This window comes from Coffea arabica, chromosome 10c (genome assembly GCF_036785885.1).
Source record: "Coffea arabica cultivar ET-39 chromosome 10c, Coffea Arabica ET-39 HiFi, whole genome shotgun sequence".
Lineage (NCBI taxonomy): Eukaryota > Viridiplantae > Streptophyta > Magnoliopsida > Gentianales > Rubiaceae > Coffea > Coffea arabica.
The window spans coordinates 4,397,296-4,421,096 of NC_092329.1; the positions used below are offsets into that span (position 1 = coordinate 4,397,296).

General features: G+C 35.7%; 2 protein-coding genes across 8 annotated transcripts; both read right to left on the bottom strand.

The window, feature by feature from the left end:
• Positions 1-161: 161 nt before the first annotated feature.
• Positions 162-6,712, bottom strand: LOC113714458 (uncharacterized). 5 transcript variants are annotated; one of them, XR_003453715.2, is made up of 17 exons: positions 6,319-6,710; positions 5,939-6,202; positions 5,719-5,816; positions 5,116-5,278; positions 4,909-5,019; positions 3,600-4,544; positions 3,362-3,514; positions 3,165-3,264; positions 2,971-3,065; positions 2,464-2,655; positions 2,265-2,321; positions 2,121-2,192; positions 1,892-1,990; positions 1,367-1,498; positions 1,066-1,239; positions 447-866; positions 162-368 (listed from the first exon to the last, which is right to left on the bottom strand). XR_003453715.2 is itself a non-coding variant. In XM_027238294.2 (16 exons), the coding sequence occupies exons 1-16, from the start codon at positions 6,421-6,423 to the stop codon at positions 726-728; spliced, it is 2,901 nt and encodes a 966-aa protein (XP_027094095.1). In that variant the 5' UTR covers positions 6,424-6,710; the 3' UTR covers positions 162-725. The 5 variants fall into 5 exon arrangements, 4 of the variants coding, with proteins under 4 accessions (XP_027094095.1, XP_071925269.1, XP_071925267.1 ...); XM_027238294.2 differs by having other exon boundaries at positions 162-866; XM_072069167.1 differs by lacking the exons at positions 162-368; positions 447-866 and adding an exon at positions 1,576-1,613 and having other exon boundaries at positions 1,122-1,239; positions 6,319-6,712.
• A 1,253-nt stretch (positions 6,713-7,965) lies between these two features.
• Positions 7,966-13,687, bottom strand: LOC113714782 (mitogen-activated protein kinase kinase kinase 5). 3 transcript variants are annotated; one of them, XM_027238853.2, is made up of 12 exons: positions 13,470-13,684; positions 12,953-13,368; positions 11,827-12,432; positions 11,664-11,751; positions 11,063-11,125; positions 10,805-10,968; positions 10,460-10,535; positions 9,929-9,988; positions 9,720-9,845; positions 9,109-9,318; positions 8,831-8,931; positions 7,966-8,707 (listed from the first exon to the last, which is right to left on the bottom strand). In XM_027238853.2, exons 2-12 carry the CDS (start codon positions 13,324-13,326, stop codon positions 8,431-8,433), a joined length of 2,145 nt encoding a protein of 714 aa, XP_027094654.2. In that variant the 5' UTR covers positions 13,327-13,368; positions 13,470-13,684; the 3' UTR covers positions 7,966-8,430. The 3 variants fall into 3 exon arrangements, with proteins under 3 accessions (XP_027094654.2, XP_071925370.1, XP_071925369.1); XM_072069269.1 differs by lacking the exons at positions 12,953-13,368; positions 13,470-13,684 and adding an exon at positions 12,671-12,812; XM_072069268.1 differs by lacking the exon at positions 9,929-9,988 and having other exon boundaries at positions 12,953-13,687.
• Between the last annotated feature and the right edge of the window lie 10,114 nt (positions 13,688-23,801).

Below are 23,801 nucleotides of genomic sequence, written 5' to 3' on the forward strand. Positions count from 1 at the left end.
TGCAGATGATAAAGGGCCTTTATCAGTTAAGCTGTGATTGCAGCCAGTGAAATCCACATGCTTTAAGAATCCATATGGGGTGCAGTTACCTCATAAAAATTTCAAATCATCTCTTATTTTCAATATAAAACACAGCAAACTGGTAATGCCACGCTCAAATCTATAGCCAACAAAATTGCAACATGCATTGATATAATTGTGGAAAAATTACTGTTAAAACCAATCTGTAAATTGACTGCCACGCTGCACTTACGAAACATCACACGTATGACAGCATATAAATTGTAATCACAACAACCAACCGGCTAAACAAATGATATTTTCATCTCTAATAGTAATATCATCAGCAGTAGGAGAATGCAGAAGTCCTGAAACGATGATAAATATTTGTTCAATCAACTAGGGAAGCCAATCTACGACATTAAAAATCTATCAAACAAGTATACCTGCTATCTTCCTTCAAACAAAGTATGCGTGCTGTCTTAAATACATGATCCTCCAATCTCAAGCGCTTCAAGATGCGGTAAGCAAAGCAACCCAACTTCAATTTATCAACTTGCAGCTTCTGCATTAGGAGCTTATCAGGATGCAGAGATCAAGAAATTAGCCACACCTAAATTCCTCATTCAACTATCACACCATGCTGAAAGACATCAATTTTTTGTTTTTCTGTTGATTTTATACCACACAGAGCAATAACACAGTCCATCTTGACTTGGACGACCCTATCTTGAAGTAATAACATCCGAGCCCGAAGTTGTCATCAGGCTTCCACTATCAGACATGTAGAAATAATTGTAATTAATTCTCGTAACCAAATCTGCCAAATGAGGAAACTGCCCCACGTTCAGCTTGAAAGATAGAATCTGCAACATAGTGATAAAGATGATGAAATCCTTTTCTCCTAAGCTGGAGAATATCAAAACTATAACCAAGATTAACCGCAGTTTTTCCATTATCCATGCTACTACACAACAGTGGATTTACACTTCAATCCACTAGCGCATGGACATAAATTTTCTTAGCATATGCATCAAAACCAACAAAAGGATAGAGAAGGAATACCCTGAGAAGGAAAGCTATGCATTCATCGAACTGTCTCTCTATCCGATCTACTTCCATTTCGCATCTTGTCTTTATGGCAGACACTGCTCCACCACTGCTTAGAGTCTGCTGTATGGAGTAGAAGTCCAAAGCAAGTCCAAGGATATTGTTGATTCGGCTGGCTATCAATGCCCACTAGTAATGAAACAATAATCATCAAAAATGTTAACACAATTTATCTTATTAGTTTCTTAACAAAACGTCCAATAGAAAGCGAAAATAAGGGTAGGCAAAAGCAAAGTTATTGGAGGCAGTTATGGACCAGCTTGTCAGGAACAACAAAGCACTGTCTCTGAATTGACAAAAGATAGGATTCATGCACTTCAATGACTTCATCCAAAGACCCAGCTGCTGCAACACCTTCACAGAGTTCACGCCATGCACTGTGATATACCTGCACACAGCCTTCGTGTAAGAAGTGCAAGAAACCAAAATTTCTCTTCAAAGAAGATATGCATTGATACTCTCAACCTTGCATGTAGCGTACTTGTATTGCCAAATAAACCTAGCTGCATTTACACAATTTAATTTGAATGAAGATCATCCAAAATTCAAGTGAATCTTCTTAGAGAATATATCTTTGGTAGTTAAATTTTATACACGCAAAAGAGGCAAGCAAGTTTAGATTAGCTTGTTCTAATTTATTTGAAAAAAAATTAGTCTAAGAACCCTCTATCACATAACCACCTACAAATATGAAAGCCCTGTCCATCTTTATATGCAAGTAATACAAGAACCAAACCCTAAAAGTTGTTAACGTACTAAGCAAGGCGGTAAAATACATTACCCTGTCCATCACATACTGGTGAAAGGCATTGACAAAATGCAGTAATTTTTGCTCCAATAACCAATGGCGTTTGCGAGTAGTTGTAGCAGTGCTTCTATCCTGAGAGAGGCAAAGTATCGAATCAGTGATCTAAAGAATACCCTTCATAAGCCATGAAATTTTTGTTTAGCAATACAAAATTTCACTGCTGCAACATGATGAAAGCAAAAGAGAGTAAAAAATCAGGAACCTTCCACATCCACCTCCGAGCCTTATCAAGAACAAATTTTGCACGCTTGACCTTTAACAGGAAAATCATGACCTGTACCATATGTTCAGAAGAATTACCGTGCAAGACTAATTACAATTTGTCCATATGAAGCCAATTAGGTACCTGGTTATACTTCTTTAGTGCCTCTACATTAGCTAGAAGTTCAAGTGGCCAGGAGACCTGTATATTCAAGAAACATGTGCACTTAAGATGTTCATCAACAAGGTATTATTCAAGGTAAATGAAGTAGAAGTGCTTGACAGCTCGTAAACAGCAGGCACCTCTTGAAAGCAGAAGCATGCATATAAATCATACTGCCTACCTTGTATGTAAAATTTAGTGACTGAAGGACATCAATTCCCATGGTCTGTAGTCGACTTTTGCGAGGAGTTGAGATTTGGATAGATGCACCATGTTGTTCATCCTCACTTAAATCAGAGTTTTTTGTGATGGACACAACCAATGAATCAGGTGTGCTCAGAAGTGAGCCATCAGCAGAGTTTCTAATAGATTCCTGAAGTAAACATAAGCATGGTCATTATTGAGGCACTAAATGTATATTCACCCTCACCAAGCAAACACGGTCACTTGCTAGTCCCATTATCGGTTAAGTAGTATTAAAACACCTACCTGTGAAGATAATTTGAAGAAAAATGCACCAACAAAAAAAGAGACAACTAACCAGTTTCCCTCGTTTAGAAAAAGAGAACAGGCTTCCAATGAACATTATAGCATGACAAATATAGATCATTCATGGGAAGGAAGAAATGTAAAATCAGGATAGTACAGCACAATAGTACAAATATGGTTAAAGGTTCAGCATGTGCACCTGCAATATGGTGTTCAACTCAAAATCATCATCTAACGATTCTCCTTTATCTAACTTGTTAAAAATCACTACCAAAAAATGTTGCAGAAGATCCCCTGTAATAAAAAGGTTTCAAACTTTCAATGAATGAATGGTATTTTCTGATAACACCCAAGATTGCTAGAAGTATCCGCTTGACCAATATCCTAGAATACCTGAACCTAACAAATATATGGCGCGTAATACTTCTAGCTCATCCAGCAATCTCCAGTCATATAGTAGCTTTGACAATATAATCCTACCAATATAATCTGCCTGTAGATTAATGAAAATAACTTCTAAATATAATTCAGCCTTAAGAATGTAGGCAACAAATAAGACACCGAAAACCAAAAATAATTGTGCAGTCCACCTGTTTCTTGATGTAGGCAATAAGGCATTCCTGTAGAATAACAACAGGAAGTGGGGTAACCTTTGGTTCAGCACTCTGCATCCAACTTAGAATTCTTGATGGAAGGGTACTATTTTTCTCAAATGGCAAAAACTCTGAAATGTGAAGGTCCTCCTGTTCCGCCACAGAAAGAATTGCTCAGATTTCAAATGTTCTAAAAACTACTGTGACAAACATAGTAATAACAAAATAGCTATACCTGAAAAGATGGAAGCAAAGTCATAAATGGAAATAGCATCTCTAACATTTTTGTTTCTTCCTGTCTACGAACATATTCAGATTCATCAAACCAAAAGCCAAAAGTAAAATCTGTGCTTTTTTCCTCAGAACAAGATCCACTATTTTTGTAAAATACAGCCTTTCTTAATTCCTTATCATCTAAAGGAGGAAGATACAAATTTCTAGACAAACTTAATGCACTCTGAGCATCCTTATTCCCGTAAAGAAATCTCTGACAAACAGTTATAGCAGGATTTTGAGGACAATATGTTCCAACACAAGGAACATCATCAACTCCATCAGGACCTAGTTTTTCTTTCTGTAAGCTAAAGACATCAGTATCTATATGTGTAGATTCTGAAACAATCTCTCTTTTCTGCCCCAATACATTGGCCAAGATTTTATACCAGACCTTATCTGATGATATAAATGGTAAAATCTCGCCATTTCTCTCTTCTTTCTCCTTTCCCACAGGAGATTCAAATGAAGAAACAATCAAATTATCATGCCAAACATATTCAGATATGTGATCACTATGACCAATCAGTGCCGCCAATGACACGCAAAAGACCTCTGATAAAGTCAAACCAGCTATACACCGCCTAATCTCATGGTTATCGCCAGGTACATCTGAAAGTGATGGCAAAGGTGCATGTCGTATAAGCTGCAAGGACTTCCCAGCAGAAACAATTGCCTTACCCATGTCCTTAATGAACAAAGGACAAACATGATGTTCTATCTCCCCCCCCTCTTTTTCTCTCGTAGAAATCGACTCTCTTCCAGTAATATCTTTTTTGTCTTTTAGTAAAACATCAGATGAGGAACCGATCTCCAGGTTTTTAATTTTTGCTGTCCTTAGCAGATAGCTCTTCTCCCAAAACTCAGTCTCATCAATTGCAATTCCTTTGTTAGCATAAAAGAACATCTGGCAAAAACAGAATGATCAAAAAAGGCAGATTATGACCAAATACACAAGTATACAGTGGAGACTGAGTCAAAATGCCTGCTTTATAAAGAAATTATGAAAGTCGTGTTTTGCCCAAGAGAAATGTTGCAGGGCTACCTACACAGATTTGCTGACTCTTTGACTGCTCATTTATCCTTATCACAAAATTGAATACAGTTCAAACTGATTCAAAGAAGGTCACAATACAATAGGCAAATCAAGTTTTGAGTATTGAGTCATTAATTGTGAAAAACAAGCACCAAACAAGTATCATAACTTGACCATTTTCGCAACAGCATGCTCCAACCAAGAGATACGCAATACAACTTTCATGAAGTATTACCTCCTCAAAAGGGTCATCGAGAGTCCCTTCAAAAAGCCAAGAATCAAGACCCTCAACATAAGGCAGTAGACTCCCAGTAAATATGTAAAGTAACATCCGATAAGCATCCTCCTGAAAGAGCATTATTTGGATCAGCAAAGCTTAATCAAGGCATGCACAGAAACTGGGTACAGAAACTCTTTGACACGACCAACATAGCTTCACAACCTCACCCCCTTGCACAAGACAAACTTCATCAAGTTTTCTGTATAGCTGATTAAGAATGTAAACAGCAACATCTGCTGCTGCTATATAAGAATTGGGTTCAAAATAGGCTCCTGGAACAGCTTCATGCACAATTTGCAACAGATACTCAGCTCCTGAGCACAGACTACAAAAGACAAACACAATCAGGAGCTATTACAAAATGAAATCTCCAGAAAGAGAACCAAGCTGCTAATATCAATGCACTAGACAACAAAGGGCAATATAAAAAGTGTGTCCATCTAGTTGTGCTTCTATCTAGTTGACAGAAGTACGTATAGTACAAAACACTGGCCACACAGAAGTTCCACAAAGCAAAAACAACTGCAGTGCTCTCAACAGAGTAAAGTATGGAAGGGAAAAGTAAGAAAGCAAGAATCAAGTCCTACAACAATATAAAAACCAGGTGTTTTTGCTAATTAAATTTGCAAGAGACGTGATGAAACTGTGATCTTTTCAACGAAGACGGAAGATTCTTGAGATGAGAGGTTTATTTGCTCGAAGACAACCAACTAGGGAAACCATGTATTTCCTTAATCCAACAAAATCTCTCAGTGGTATTCACACCTTGATAAAGAGCTCGACAGTCCCAAGAGGGTTGCAATCATTTTACCATCACCGGTACTTATGTTTTCTTCCTCTCTCAAAGCAACATCTCGCAATTTCTACACCCAAAGAATCAGAAGCAAACAAACAGGTATTGAAACATTTGTCTTGAAACCAGCAATCATAAGCATGAAAAAAAAACAAAAGGCAGTAACTTTTAACATAGTATAAAAAAACATACTTTAAGCCAGGCAGAAACAGAGCAAGCAAATGCTCGCAAAGTAGGTGGAGGTGATCGAGCTGATTTGTGAATCTTATTCACAAGGATTTCCACCAGTTTTAAACAAGTAGCGGCATAGGTGAACTGATCAAGAATGCCGTAAAGACTCGTCCGCGTGAGATGGGATACATAAATCCCAGTTTTAACTCGAAAAGACTGCCCAATATGGTCCCAATAAAACAAATCACTTGAGAAACCTTGGCATATATGCAACGCTCCTTTCACCTAAAACCAAATGGAAAAAGGCTACATTCAAAACTTCAACTCTACAAAAACTTGTGGTCACTTCATAAACCATGTTTAAAAAAGAAAAAAATTTAGGAAGAAATAGTTGAACATACCAATTCAATTTCACTAGTACTTAAAGAAGGCAACGGGGCTGCAAAATGTAAGCCATCAGAGAAAGAACTGTGAACTTTACTGATTAAACTTGCTGGAACTTCCATTCTGGTTCGATCAATTAAATCAATCTATCTATCAGCTATAATACCAACAAAAGCGAGGAATGGCGGAGTTTCTTCTTCCCATTTTGGAGAAGAATTTTACATACCCGTCTTCCTGACTAGACGAAAATGCTGCCAGAAAAACAAAAAGGGCTGATTTTAGGATAATCTGTCCTGCTTTGTGGGCTGCTGGGCTGTCGAATAATAATGATGCAAGGGCAGAAAGGATGTTTTTTTTCGAAGAGGGGCCGGAGTTGGAGGTAATGGCCGGAAAGGGCAAGGAAGAAATAAATGAAATGGCGGGGCAAATTGCCCAAATAGTCGTCAGTTTAATTTTAACCTTTTTCATCTCAAAAAAAAATTTTTGTTTTTTGTTTTTATATTGAACAACTTGACCGCACTTAATAGTGAACAAATAATTGGAAAATTTTGGTAAAAGACAAAAGGAAAAATTGAAATTCATACGTATGCTGGAATTTTCTTTTTGGTTTTTGGTTTTTATATTGAACAATTTGATTGCACTTAATACTGGAATAAATAATTGGAAAATTTTGGTAAAAGGAATTAAGGAGAAATGAAATTCAGAAGTATGGTGTAATTTTTGAGAAATTTTTGAACGGGGTCTGGTTACTAATCATGGATTAAAAAAGATCATAAGTTTACTGTTAAATGATTAAATTATTCTCGTAACAAGGGGCATATTATTTATTTAATTGTAATGTGTACCTTAATGAATAAAAATGTACACTTTGATAAATGCATGCACATTGAAAATTGAGAGATGTACACATATGTATATTCAAATGTTCATCTATGCGAGAAAGAGGAAATATAAGTGAGATGTTTCGGATTCGAACTCTCTCACTTACACTTTTAAAAAATATTCATTTATGATGTATGTGCATATACAAGTGCTAATACGTACATCAAGGATATTCGTAATTTTTTTCTATAAAATAAATTTTTTCACCGTTTATGAAGAATAACTCGTACCATTTACAAATTTTCTGAAAATTACTTATAAATTGCTATTCTTCCTATTTCTTTTTTCTATAATGTTTCCTGAATAAAAAAATCAACAGAGTACCTGTATACTCAATAAGTTCAAGAAAGAAAATATAAAAAAGAAAATTGTCCGACTAGATTTTAATTTGCTTGGTATTTTATGGGTTGATAGTCTATAACCCTATTATGCTTCTTTTTTTTTTTTGTTTATACTTTCAAAAGTTAAAAGTGATCTTGCATTCAAATTGGGAATTTGTTTTTCATTTAAACAAAATATCTTACTATTTTTTTTTTAATTAGTAACTTTTCCTTGAAACGATGTCAAGTGGGATTCATATTGTTCTGCAAAACTTGTTTTGCTCATCATTGTATTCCTTTTTTGAATGATGTGTATCTATGGTGGACAAATTCCAGGATAGACGCTACAATGGCAACTAGGATTGGAGGACAACTAGAACTATAGACTATAAAGAGTGGCTTGGTAACTGAGCACCAGAAAGTATCCTCGTCAGTTTCGAAATGTAAGCAAGCAGTACAAAAGAAGAAAGAAGGATCATGGAGTTCCCTAAATTGGAAAATGAGAGAAAATAAAGAACAATTTCCACAAGAATTCAAGACAACATTGAACTTTTTAGCATATATTTACAGACTATACTGAATTGAGTGCTGCTATGCTAACATCAATAATGGAATACATCACTCTCTACTTGCTTGGAGTGATAGTCTTCCGTTAGAAAGTCATACAACAACTTCTGCACAGGCTGTATCATTATGCAGGGTGCGACTGGCCACAGTTCCAATTCAGAACTCAGAAGTGGCTCAGCTTAATAAAGCCATCCATGATTGAACTATTGGAGACTATATCATGCCTTGTGGACACTGAAATTCTGCTGCACGACTGCCCCTTATGCTTTTAACTTGACCCAGCTACTTGCCAACTCCTGTGCAAGGCTAGCTACCCTAAGGCCTTGCATGAAATTTCAATTTCCTTCATAATCTATTGTCTCAAACCTGCCAGCGTGGGGTTTTCCCTCCTTCATGTTTTCCAAAACACTGTTTTGTAACTTTTTTACGATCGACAGAGAACCCAAAAACATAAATGTTGTCAAAAGGCCTCTTATTAATCCCCGTACCCACTGGTAAACTGTTGCAAATGTTAGGAGGGCTAATATTTCGTGAAGTAGTGTTGAGCTCCGGTGAAGAGACATCAAGGGTTGAACAAGGAGACTGACGGGAAGCGAATCCAAAATCTGAGACTTGAGGAGAAGATTGCAGGCATTCGCTGGAACAATAGACGAGTTCTCCAGTTACTAAGCCGGTCGTAATACATTTGCCCACTGTTCCCTAGTATTTCAGCAAATTCAACCACCAAACAGCAGTGGGGTGGGTAGAAGGAAAATATTACCTGTTGTGGGGCACTTCCCTATTCTTAACAGATAGGCTTGGCAGATCTGACATCAAATTCTTGGTACGCTCTATGGAATCTTTTGGGTTTTGTGGCTTATCCTGTAACAGACCATGAATTAGTACCAACTCGTGTACATTACAATTTAGGAAAACACATGCATTTATGAAACATAACGTAATAGTTTCAAGCTCGACAGCAATTGCACAGACTATATACTAGAAGAAGTGTGGTAGGACTAATCAAAGTTTTATAAAGGGAAAGGATGAGAACATTACAGATAATGTCACTCCAGAAAATTCTTCCAAGCAGCTTGCTACATTTTGATCACATGAATTTCTTAAGAAAGCATGCCCAAGCAACACAGCAGCTGATGGCCGATCTTCAGGCCGACGCTGAAAGCACCGTTGAAGGAAATCCTTCCCTTCTGGAGATAAGGTCTCAGGTATATGTGGCGATCTGTTCAACACATTGAACATAGCTTGCACCTAATATTAAGTACAATGACATGACTTGTCAGGAATCGCTCTTTGGAACAATCTAATGCTGAAAGGAGATAAAAACACTGATGGTTACTCAATTATTTCGTCGATCTCCCCTAATAGACTAATCAGCTTGATATAATTCTAGGCGTGTACTCAGAAAATGATAAGCTGGGAGTGTTATTTGTTAACAATTAAAATACTTTCCGAGTCTATGAACTAAACAATGGCAACTAAAACAGAGATATTTTCGCACTTGATTTTTTTTTTTTTTTTTTTGGTTTGTCACTAACTAATTTTAGAGATCATGAGGACTCAACAGTTTCCTTGCCAGGATCAAGTTTTATAAATCAAGAAAGAAAATTTTCTCCAGAAAAGCACTAGCTAAAGCTGAGTCATAAGCCTACCCCATTAAATTCACTCCATGGAGGTTTTGCTGTTAACATTTCAATTACTGTACAACCCAAGCTCCATATATCAACCCCATAGGCAAGCTCTGAATTGGTATCTTTTCGCATAGCAGCCTGCAAGACCTATAAAAGAAGGAAAAGCATTGGAGTTTAAGCAGCTACAATCAGCTTGGTAATGATAAATGAGTGCTGCATGTAATTTGTACCTCTGGAGCCATCCAATGAGGACTTCCTTTCAAAGAAAGATCAGTGGCATGTCCTGTAAGCTGAATAGACAATAATCTTACCACGCAAAATTTGAGCAAAGGAAGAAAGAACAAAATACTGATTCTCTTAGCAGTAAATTCCGTACATTTCAAATGAATTAATTGGTGAAACGAGTCAGAATGTTGTCTCAAAATCACATCAAAAAGGAAATGTCCACTTCCTAAATTTTTGTAAGCTATTCTAGTTAGTTATATGTGGAAAATGGAGGAGTTGCTTCTATTCAGACACTTATTATCCAGATTAGAAAAGTTGTTAACCCAGTGAGAGAGTTTTCTACGCTATGCAGTGCGCTGTCTTGTAGAATCTCAGATTATGAGAAGGCGTACATAGGCAACAATAACTGCTGAAAGTGTTGAACTCATGAATAAAAGCGAGACAGAAAGCTTCACCCAATTTGCAAAATTCTAATGCATGGAGTTCAAAATGTATTTAACAAGATTAAACTTGTAGTAAAAACTTGAGGAACTCACATGTTTTGCCAAACCGAAGTCTGCAAGCTTGACAACTCCATTTGCATCTACTAGCAAATTTGCCCCTTTAATGTCCCTATGTAGGAGAACCACAAATCATCAACATTTAAGAAACTATTTAATATAGCATCAATATATTAATCAGGCCTTTCAAAGATGTTCTTTCGCTGAACAATTAGAGGTTCAAAACATGCCTCACACTTTATTGCCAACTGCAATTCAATTTATAATACTTTTCTCTTTGTAAAGTAGATTTAAAGAAGATATTTCACGAACCATAATATGGTTAAGAGAGATTATGAGAATGGAGTGTACTCAACCAACCTCATAAACAATGTGGTTTACCTGTGTATTGTCTTCTTACTGTGTAAGTAAGCCAATCCTGAGACGATGTGACGAGTAAAATTGCGAACTATACTCTCTGTCATAGCTCCACAGTGGTCACGAACATACTTATTTATTGATCCTGGATGAACATACTCCAAATATATGCAAAAGCGATCTTCAATCTACACAAAGTAGCATTTAACACTTCAGTGTGCTTGTACTTCTCCAAGGGAAAACATGGCTGAATAGACTAGTACAAAGCAGAGAGTTACTTACGGTTCCACTGCCATAATACTGTACAATATTTGGATGCTTAAATTGACGAAGAACTTTGATCTCCTGAACAAAAGAAAGCACATTGAAAATTATTTTTTGCCTGATAAATAATACGGAGAGAAAGCAATGTATATATGCAATTAGTTAAACATATGGTTCTCTTCTCTGGTCCGTTTTACTGAATTTGCAGCTTTTCAAATACGATAGACTAAGAGTTCCACTATTTAGAGATGTAGCACTGCTCGAGTAGCATATGACCCTAGTATCATCTTTAAGACCTTGCATTACAGTCAAGAAGTTCAAGTTTCTCCACACTGTTAACAAGCTTCCAAAGTCATTGCAATTGCAGCAGGGAAAATAGATAAGACGGTAATAGTAACAGAAAACAAATCTAAAAGCAGTACATCTTAAATCCACATAAATGTCAAACCACATAAACTGACTACAAAGGGTGAAAGATTTTCTTAGAATATCAGTTGATGGCCAAAACTGATATTACAGAGAAACAAACTCACCAAGAGATTGACATTTATAGAGCTTTTCTCCATTTTTAAAGTAAGCACAAAACATCAGTAACATAATTGTGTAAAACAAAAACTACCTGCTCTAACTGCTTTATGCATTCTTGAGCTTTAGAATCGTCAGGAACAAGATCAACCTCTTTCATGGCGCACAGAGCTCCAGTTTTACTGCCATAAAATAAAACCAAATCTTATGTTCCTGTATCAGCAGAAACAGGAAGAAACATCAGATTGGCAACCTACCAGTTCGTTGCAACATAAACACTTCCATATGTACCACGTCCTATGAGTTTTCCTTTTTTCCATTGTGCTATAACTGGTGATACATCTGATTTGTCCACGTTTTGATGGGTTAGGGATGATTGCGATGGCCTTAAAACTCCTGGTGGAAGAGGCAATGGGTGGACATTGGCATTGTTACCATCGAGCCATGTCTCTGAGTGAGATTTATGATATGAATGCAACGCAGCACCATTGTTTTTCCTGACATTCATGCAAGGATTTTGTGATGTTGGGCTTCGAACCGGTGAATGATCAGGGCTACATGGAAGTTTTGTGGGCAACAATGGTGGGGGAGAACCAGTGACCCTGTCCTGAGGTGAAGTTTCTAAAGCAGATGAAGCTCGAAATGGGTAATGGAAATCCACCGTACTGAATCTTGGGCTAAGAGCTGGACTTGAAAAACCACTACTGGGAGCACTCCTTGCAGGAATATTAACCCTAAAGTCACGTCGAACCCCCTCAACATTAAGGCCATTGAAGAATCCCCTGCGACGGTAAGTTGGAGATTTAGAAGATCTCCTGACCAGATCATCACTACTTTTCCCCAATATTCCTTGAAAGGAATTGCTGCAATATATCACGGATACAGAAACTAGAATTAAATTCAACATTGATCCCACTAATATTAAGAGGATACAAAATCTTATTCTACATTAAACCCAAAAAACATGCAAACGCACACAGACATACAAGTACAAAGTAGATGTTATAACAGAAACATCACAGTTTCAAACACTCAACTACCTTTGCCAAATGTGCAAGATACTTAAATCAAAGAAAGGTCCAAACTTGGAAAACTGGTAACCTTTTTTTCAGCTTTTCATCCGACATTTTAGATTATTTTGTTCTGGTATAACACACATATAACTGGCCAATCTAGGGATTTCTCCAGTTCTCATATTTCCCCCATCCACTTTAGTAGAAACAACTCCCCTTTTCGAGCCTGAAAAAGCAAGTACCTATTAGAGACTAGTTCCTATAAATTCACAGATTAGATTTTCTGCCTCGACTAATTTACAATTTGATCAGTTTCATAAAATCAGATAAAATTCCTAATTTGAGGAGAAAGGCAAAGGAAGACTCTCACCCTGTAATTGCAGGGCTTGAGGAGGGATCTAATTCCCCCCTGCAGCTTGGCCCTTCTCTTGGTAAAGGCAAATTATCGCAACTTCTACTACTTCTTCGAGTGGAAGACAATTCTGGAAGAGGCAGGGGCTGAGGCACGGCAGATCTTGACCAGTGGTGACGTGACCTGAACCAACTGGACCCAGAACCCTTTTCCGGGGAGGCCGGCAAGGACTTAACTTGCCACACACCAAGCTCATCATCCCCAACGTGCCTCAATTTAGGCTGCCTAATTAGCTTTCTCTTGGAATTACCTTTCAGGGGTGAATCAGAAGGGGAAGTGGAAGCTGAAGAAGTTGCAGAGGAAGGTGAAAATGCAGCCCATTTAGGAAGCATTTGATCATTTGAATTATTGAGAATTGCTATGACAATTGCTATCTGTATAATTGGAAAATAACGTTGTCTTCATCTTATGAAACAAGCATTAATGAACTGCTAGTAGTACAAGACTAGTAAGCTAAGTAAGGAAGGTTTATTACTAGTGATGATGGAGACGGAACAAAAATATTTGGCGGTGGAGGGAAGCTGGCAATGGTGGCTTTGGTGCGGCATTGAACTTTGAAGAAAACGTGAGAGTCATCGCATGATCTAATTCTGCACGAAATCCACGACACTTAATACTACTAATTTGTCAATGCTGGAAGTTGAAGTCTTGTTCGTTTTTTTTTTTTTCTTTTTACTTTTGATTCGAAAATCCCATTTCCATGCAATATCAAAAGATTTGGTCCTTTGAGTTGGGGATTGAAGACATTCACGGGATTTCAGTCTTCCTCCCTTTGTATTTGTACTTCTTTGGTGTTTTTTTTTATTTATTTTTTAACTTGCTAAGTAAAAATTAAATAAGGAAAGGGAGGAAAAGTATAGCAACTTTCCTCCTTATCATGATGGGAGTTTGCTTTGACTCGTACACAAAAGAATGTCTAGTTCAATCAGTGACCCATTGTTTGACATTTCTTTTAATTCATGTTACTAATTATAATTTTTGGATAGCACAAATATCTCAAATAATATTTCACTTAAATCATAAACACATTTTTCAACCCACCTTTTTATATTCTCAATTACCTTTTTATCTCGCATACATCACATCACAAAAAGTACTACATTTATTATTCTAAATAATATTTCAAATAATACTCTATCCAAACAAACCCATTAATTATTGTCTATATTGATCAACTAAGCTTAGCTAACTACCTCCGAGAACAGAGCAAATCACTGTATTTTTCTTACAGTTGACAAGTAATATCTTTATAAAATCTATATCTATATGTATTGCAGATGGGGTTTTTAGCAGAGAGCTAAGTGACTTATCATGTCCCACCAATTTTGTTTCAGAATATACATGTAATCCCAGCAGATGCCAAGTACCGGATTGCACCACAGCAGTTCCAGTTGTCATTTGAGAATGATACAAAAATAGTAAAGATTTTAGATGATTGTGCAACCATCCCCCGTTTCAAGTTCAATTTGGTCAAATTGAGACATATAGAACAGTACATGGATAACAATCTGCAATTGATAGGTACGTCCTCACAATTAATATCATTTTTATTATATTTCTGCAAATCAATTGCTATTATTAAAATTTTTTATTTATTACAGATGTAATTTGTTTAGTTATATCTGTTGGTCCATACTATCAGATATCTACTAATAGCAAAATTGGTCGGGAGATACTATTGGTTGACAAAAGGTTAGTTAACAAATCTCGACATTTTTAAAACTTTTTATTTTTAGGGAATTTAGATTTGCACTTATCAAAATTTTGTTAACATAGTTTGACAGTAGCTCGATTCATATTGTGGGATAAATTTGCAAATGATGATGGGAGAACGGTTATATCAGTCTGCCACAAAAAATAATATTTTAATAGTATGTGATATTTGCATACGAAATTTCAGAGGTAAATCAATTGCTTTTAGTTATATTCTATATAATTTGAATAGCTTTTGAGCGAACATAACCATGTTATGCAGGACCATCACTGTGTACAATTGGAGCTAGCAAATTGTATATTAATCACAATTTAGATTTTACTCGATACCTGCACAGTTGGTGAATTTCTCAGTAACACTATACCAAACTATTAATATTGTTTCGTACTTTTATTGACATGTTTCAAAAAATTACAGGTTTGAAAATAATACATGTGTCCGCAAGTTAGTTACGTGGCTAAGATCAAGCAATTTCACAACACCACAAGCACTGTTGATAGCAAATTCAAAGAGAATATGGATATCTGAATATACAATCATGCCTACGGTAAGCTTACTCAATTTTAATTAATTACTGAACGAATTTTTTTAATTTATAATCATAACCTATATCTTATTTCATTCTTATTAGGTTAAATATTTTCAAATACTTATTTACATTTAGAGCATTAACATAGAAAATATGTTCTACGAGCTATGCAAAAATTGTGGACAACTATGTAAAAGTCATTTTTCAAAGACAGTGTGTATGCATTGTAATAACGTGGTTGACACTGTTATTGGGTAATTAATTTCATATATATTTAATTTCAATATATTTTTATGTATTGTATATAATATTTTATTTGTCAAACAGATACAATATTAACATACAAATCAGAGATTCCAGTGGTAACATGCATCTTAATCTATAAAACAGACATGTACGATTCGTATTTGGTTGTGATGCTTCTTATCTCAGAGAATTACAAAGGAAGGTAGAATTTCTTAATATACATTTATTTTTTATAGTACTATTCATAAATTATGTAAAAAAATACACTAATTTCGTATGTTATTAATTTCGTACATCTTCCGAAAAAAGACGGTTCTTGAATAATATACACATTCTATCATATTTCAAGCTATTGTTAAACAGATATTACATTTTAATTTTGTTGCTACAATTTTTTCACCGTTATTTGCTCACCTTTTTATTTTTATTTTTTTCAATAATGTTAGCACCGTGCGTATACGCACGGGTATTCCCACTAGTTTACAAGTAAGCTCGAATAATTGCTGAAAATCGTGTGACTAATGCAATTGAAATGCTGTGATCACTTGGCTGACCTTTTCGAAGTAGTAGCAAATGTGGGGTTTTACCGTTTTGAGTCTCTTTCTCACGCAATTGCGTGTACTAAGTCAATACGCCTAATTGCTCAAGAAAATTAGAGAATAGTATTGTAAGTAGCACAAGTATTGTTTTACTCTGCTTCAAGACTTTTTTTTTTATTAGGGATAATGTCAGAAACCTCCCTAAGGTTTCTAACAATTTCACAAAAGCTCCCCTTAATATTTTGAAATTACACATACCACTCCTATTGCTGCAAAAGTGATCTACTACCCCTTATATAGGATACTTAATGACATTTTTTTTTTTGGAAAATTTCAGAAATTCCAAGAAAAATCAAATTTGACTTATTCTCTCTCTCTCTCTCTCTCTCTCTCTTCCATTTCCTGTTTTGCTAAATTCCTACCATTCATTTCTTTCTACCTAATATTTTTCCTCCAATTCAAGACCAAATTCTATCTATCATCTCTTGCCCGTATTTATTCCTCCCCCTTCCCTTCTTCTTCTTCTTTTTTTATCTTTAATCTCATCTTTTTTTTTTGCAAATATGATTAGATTCATCATTTTTTATCCTTCTAATTCTAAGTGTAATGGGTTTGATTTTTCTATGTCTACTTATTTTATCCAATGTTGATTGATTATGGGTGACAAAATTTAGTGATGTCAAAGGTCAAGAATTTGAGAGATGGATGGGCTTTAGAAATGGGTGGTTGAAAAAAAATATATAAAGAAGGCTGCAAAAAGAGGAAGATAAAAGAGATATGTTATTGATTGTTGATAAAGTGTTAGTTTTGGATAAAATTTGAGACCAAGTTTTATCCAATTTAGCACCAAATGACGAATTTAATTGACTTGTGTAGTAAGTGTAGGCGATTGGGGTTACTGGATATAAATTAGGTTGTAATGTTTTAAGTGCTAGAATTATTAGAATTTATTTTGATTTAGATTGGGGTGTTTGCTTGGCTTTTGTGATGACGTTGCTTGGAAGAAGACAATCATCATAGTTGAATTATTTTTTCCAAACTTTTATTTTTGACAGAAAGAATTTATTGGCTTTGGTGTTGGAAGAAAGGCAATCAACAAAGCTCTTCTTATTTTTCCTTTTTATCTTTTTGACAAAAGAGTAGTTTAGGATATTTGAAGGAATTGGTAGCCTATTAGGCCTATTTTGAAGCATAAATAGTGAAAGCAAGGGAGGTGAGTGTAATTTTTGAAACCTAAAGGAAGCTTCTCAAAATTGTTAGAGAACCTCAAGAGAGGTTTCTGAAATGATCCCTTTTTATTATTTAGGATACTTATTTTAAGCAGACGAGGTCTAAGGTTGACAAATTCGCCGCGTGGAACTAATGTAGAAATATCAATCAGCTTGTTCCTACGGTTGGAAATTTTCAACTAGTACGTGTATGTTTTGTCGTCTGTACTGTACCAGCTGGAAAAGTGAACACTGAGTAGATGTGGACAGTTGACGCGGTGAGGTGTACTCTGACTTCTTGGATTGCATCAAACCTGCATAAGCGCTAACGTCTTCCCCTCGGTTTTGCCCAACAACCCCTTTGTCTTTGTGTGCCCATCTGCTGATTCCATCGGTTCTTTCTTTGTGTCGTGAGTTGGCTGGTCGATAGTGTTGGTGAATGCCGCGTCCTTCTGGATTTGGGATTCTTCTCTCTATTCTTGTTGCTTTGGATGTCCTGTTTATCGTTTGCCTTCATTTTATCTGCTCCGGTTTGGAGCTTAGCAAGCTCCAATGCCAAAACATATATACTCATCAGTACCGAACTGAGCAAAATTTTATGATCCCCAGTAGGCAGGAAACTGTACCGTCAATTAATGTTTAAAACTGTTACTATAAGCTAACAGTTGTAAACACTCTTTTTCACCCTGTAACGACGATTTTTAACGCAAAAGTAGTTATTGAAAATGGAATTTTAACTCAACAATATGATATTCAAAAAGTGAATGATATAAAAAATTTTTTATTACTAAAATTTTGGAAAAGATATAACCACCTTATTCAAGTGGATTAGGTATGGGGAAAACATCCACTTATTTAATTTTTTTTTTTTTTACCAAAAAGTTCGGCTGCTTTCGATTACGAGTATCACTAAGGGTCACAGCATGTTTCCGAAATTATAAATCGCTTTCACGAGTTCTTACGAATCGTCCATCAACACAGTTTTCACGTCAACAGTGAGATTCGAACACACAAACCTCTTTGTGAGAGGAAAACATCCACTTAAACACTAACCAAGCGTTTGTAGAGTTTTAGAAGTGGAAGCATCCTTGCTCCTCGCCACTCAGAGGTTATTAAGGTTCTGGCCTAGTATCCATTCCATGTGTGATTTGTTTAAAAAGAAAAGGGCTAATTTGAGGCGGCTAACAGGCTATGTTCCAATCAAAAATGGGACGATGACTCCAAACATGCTGCTTCATCCCCCGGAGTAAAGATCAATGTTGTGGTATTTATTTAGTTAAGAGTACTTTATCATTGTGATTAAGCGGTTGTGCGTTCTGTTTAAAACAAAATAATCTACTATTATCACTTATGATTTTATTTCCTTCTAATTGATATTGATATTGATAATCAAAACCCAAAACAATTCCAAGATTGAATTTTAAATAACTTTCAAAGGTCTATCTTCTTAAAAAACAGAACATTCGAAGACATAGATAAATTTGGTAACAAGAATATTTCATTGTAAAACATTTTTTTTGTAAAGGCCATTTTGAATTATTATTTTTTTCAATCACTTTTTTTATATTATTTATTTATTTTTTTATTTCACATATATCGAATATTCGAATCATTATTATACATTTTTCTATAAAAATTTCAATAAAAGCAATAACTGGCTTTTAACTGTTGGACGCAACGACGTCAAACGTCAACGCAAATGGATTCCATTTTGCATCTTTTCTCCGAAGGTGGCTGTGGTCTAATTTTGTAACTAAACAACGGCCCTACCGAGGACTCGAACCGTGCTCACAGCGGTTTCCACATTATCGAATTTCATGGTGCTTTACAAATTGGGCTTTGCTCCAATCCACACCCATAACGAAGTGGATTAAAAAGAGCAACACTTTCGTCTTCTAGACCCACTCAGCTGATGGATTCATTAATCAGGTATTCACCAGATTCTTGGTTCAACCAAAGATAGCATTGGACCTTATGTTTTTTTTTTTTTTTTCAAAAATCTTCCCACCCATTATTTTCACGTCTTTTCCATTCCCAACTGCGACGTGTAGCTGACAGCAGAAAAGACTCTAAAAGACCTCTCAGTACTTGTGCTGAAATTGAAGTCCAATAATGTCATTGTTGGGGAGAAGGCAATGCTTATGCTGATCTTTTGATAAAAATGAGTTTGAATTTGCAACTAGGAATTACGTTACTCTCTGGTCCAATTCAAATCTGGATGGGAGCCTTCCATCATCGTTTTTATTATTAGGCCTCCGTCTGACCAGCCCAAAAAAAAAAAAAAAACAATGAATCTCAAGTCATTCCTATATTCTTTTTCATTTTATAGGACTCAAAACTCTCTTTGAATCGGGAAATAAAACAGTGCAACATTTATTTCTCTCTTTACCAAACCAACCTAAGTTCCTTCACAAGAATCGGAAAAGGAAAAAAATGGAATTCGAGCGATGAGTGCATTTGCTGCATTAGGACATTGATCCGCTGTTAAAAGCGAGCCATAGAACATTAATATGTGATTATGCGGTTAGATGTGCGCTGATTTTATTGGTCAACAATTTTGTCGGCGCAGAAGAACGAACATTTTTCAGATACGGGCATGTTTATACATGCAGATTCCAGATACACATCAATAATCTCTCACGGACAAACAGCAATAAACAAATTTTTGGTGATGGAAAATGAGAAAATGGCGGCTCTGTTGGGATTTGCTATTTTTTTTCCCCACAAACTGTTTTTGTTTGTGAGATGTACTGTAATAAACTCAAAAAATAACTCTAGAAACAAATCTAAAATCATAAACTTTTTTCTTTTTCCACGCATCACCACCACTATTGGTGGCTGCTGGCGATGCTGGACACTGATGGTGACAGGTGACAGCAAAATTTTAACAATTCTATAATAATACTCACAAAAATTTTGAATTCTATAAATATTTGAAAATACGACTTTAAAAATACCAATTCCAAACGAATCATGTATAATAAAAAAAAAATTTATACACACTGACTGACACCGTTACCGTCAAATTATTTTAAAACACCCTCATAAACACTTAATCCGTACGGATCCGAGTTTATATAAATTAACTTGGGGTCGTTGTACTGATGAGTAGGAGAGTAATACCAACATGATTGCCACGTTTACCAAAAGTCCATTTCCCTTATCGTCATGACGCTAGCAATTATTCCTGGTTTGACTTTTTCAACTCCACTCCGAACCATGAGAATATCTATGTTTTCAGAACCGGACCGGATAGCGACTCGGCCGAGGTCAGGGGTCAGGGGTCAATGGGTTCGACCGGGGGTCGATAGGGGTCGAACCGGATGACGTCATAAATAAAAATTATTTTAAAATTAAAATGTTATATATATAATATCTAATAATATATTGATATTAATAAAGGCATATTCATATATATTTGATGTTTCAAATATATTTAACAAGAAAATACAAAGAAATTAGAACAATCAAGTAGCAATTTATATTATTTAATAAATATTAACAAGTTTAGAATTAAAATTATGAATTTAATTGAAAAATAACATCAAATTTTAGGACAATATTTATAAAGTATCAAATATTTGAGGTATATCAATAAGTTTTAACAATTTAGGGGGTCAAAACATAATATTAAAAAGTTTGAATTTTTTTTTTAAAAAAATACTGTTGAACCGGAAAAACCGGTTTTTTCCCGGTCAAACCCGGTCAAACCCGGTTTTTGACCGGCTTTGACCGGGTTTTAAATTTCCGGTTTTCTAATGTGACTCGGACCGGCTACCTGGCCGGTTCCCGGTTCAACCGGTTCGACCGGCCGGTCCGGTCCGAGTTTGAAAACAGAGGAGAATATGAGATGGCAAGATCGACAACCCTGGAACGGAGGAGAGATAATATGTTTGGGAATTGAGTCGGGGTCCGATGGCCATTTAGTCGGTCAACGATCCACAATTTTTTCCCCTTTTTTTCTCTCTTTATTTATTGTTCATTCAATTCGGTGAGACATCGTTGTCATTCTTAGTCTCTGGACTCCTGTGCTTTTGATGGCTGAAAGAAGGAAACTCGATCATTCATCTCTCTCCCTACGACGACTTTGAAGAATTCCGTGTCACAGTGTTGCAGTAATCGTGTCCTCAATTTGGTGGTGCTGCTGGTTTGGCCATATCCTAGGATGCAAATCAGATCGGGCCAAGTGCTACAAGTATACAGAAGACGTAAGTATAAATCTCATTGTATTCTATTTGACTTGCTTCTTACATCATTGTTCTATGATCTATTTACTTTAAGCAGTAAAAGGGCATGAGGGATACACATTTTCTTGAAAGCATTTTGCCTTGACTGCTACTGAAAGTAATTCTAGTTCTTCACCCATTTTCTCTGGTTTGCTGACACTCGCGTCCTGTCTGTAACCAATGTTTTTAAAATCGGACCGTTAATTGAACCGGTGAAGTGAAAGGGTCGAAGTTCAACCGGTCGGACCGATTTAACCCCGGTTCAATAAATTTTTTAAAAAATAATTTATATAAATATATATATGCACAAAATAAAACATGTAATGGACTAATTTAATACTTTATATGATAAAAAGTTTACTATTTTTTAATAACTTGGATTTTTAAAAATAAAAATTTTAAATTATAAGTTAAAACAAATAAATTTCATTTCAATTTCAATTATATCTAAATCCAACCAAAAAATATCACAATATTTTGAAATTATGCAAAATTCACGTCTATGAGAATTTAGATATTGTGAACTTAAATTTTAATTTACGCTTTGGAATTTAGATATTGCAATTTAAAAAATAAATTTTGGAGTTCGAAGGAAGTCAATAGAATCGAAAATAGAAATGTAAACTTAATAAGAAACAAAAAATGAGATAAAAGTGAGTGGTTGTGACATTAAATAATTTGGGTTAAAGAAAAATAATTCTTTTTTAACTTTTTTTCAATTTAATGGACAAAAACAAAATTAAAAGATGGAAGAAAACATTAATAAATTAAAAATAAAGAGGTTTGATTAAAAAGGGAGTGATAAAAGAAAAGAGGATAGCGAGAGAGAGAGAGAGAGAGTTGAAAATTAAAAAGAAAGAGCCATGAGAGTATGAGATTTTGTAAGAAAAATGAAAAAAAGAAATATGAGTATTTGAAATATGAAGAAAAAATTTTAAAAAAAAAATCAAGATGCGAACTGGATAAGCCGAGAGTGAGAAACGGAGGAAGTGAAATTGAAATGAAATGTGCCGTCTGCACTTTCTTAATGCTAGGGTTTTTTTATTTAATCTGATTTTATTTTTTAGTTAAGTATAATTCTACACAACAATACCTTGTCCTTGGGCTATGGTGTAGTGGCAACGTACCTTATTGTTGGCTCAGAGACTCGAGTTCGAATCTGGCAGTCTCCATTCTTACTATTATTTTGAATTTGAGGTTATATTGTTTGAAAATTTGAGAATCATCGATTCGCGGTTCATACGGGTTTTAGCGGTTCGTCCGGTTCACGCAGTTCGTAGCGGGTTTCCATTACCATCCGGGTTTGACATTGGACCGGACCGGTAGCATGGCCGGTTCGCAGTCAGACAAGTCGCTCAGAGACTCGAGTTCGAATCTGGCAGTCTCCATTCTTACTATTATTTTGAATTTGAGGTTATATTGTTTGAAAATTTGAGAATCATCGATTCGCGGTTCATACGGGTTTTAGCGGTTCGTCCGGTTCACGCAGTTCGTAGCGGGTTTCCATTACCATCCGGGTTTGACATTGGACCGGACCGGTAGCATGGCCGGTTCGCAGTCAGACAAGTCGAACCGGCCGATCCGGTCCGGTTCTGAAAACATTGTCTGTAACATGCCGGTCCCTTGACAATTTCGCTCTTTCCATTTACATTTGACACTCGATAAGAGTTGGTCTAGAATTGGTTTGATAACTAGTGCTACTGAACATCTTTAAGCTCAATTTGATACGAAGCGAAAACATCAAATTTAGTTGCAGGAATTAAGCTATTCGAGCTTAAATTGAACTTGATTCAGTGAAAGTTCATGCATTTGAGCTTGGCCGGAATTTTGGCTAGTTCAGTACTTGTTCGCAGCTCTAATAAGGCATGTTGATGAAAACATGAATACATGCTGAGTTCGAAACAACATCTAAATGGCCATGCATGATGCAACTGTGATGCGGATATCACAACTACGAAGTATGACGTTCTCAATATTTAATGCTCCCTCGGTCTCGTTATCATACTTTTCCTTTTTAGCTGTCCTAAAATATTTGTCATGTTTGACATTTCTAACTGTTTTATACTTTGAAATTTCCGTTATATCCTTCATTAATGACACATAAATAAAGATAAATGTGATTGGATTGTTAATGGTTTTTTACTTTGACTAACACATGATTAAGGGTAAAAGTGGAATAAAGGAATAAACTTTTTGGTGGAGTGTACTATACATAAAAAATACGCATCTCCAAATATAACTAAATATATGGGAGTATTCAATTTATGGATTCGGGTTCCCTGTAATCACAGTCTTGATTGCAATGAGCAGTTGATGGCGAGAAATCGATGTATTTAAATTCCAAT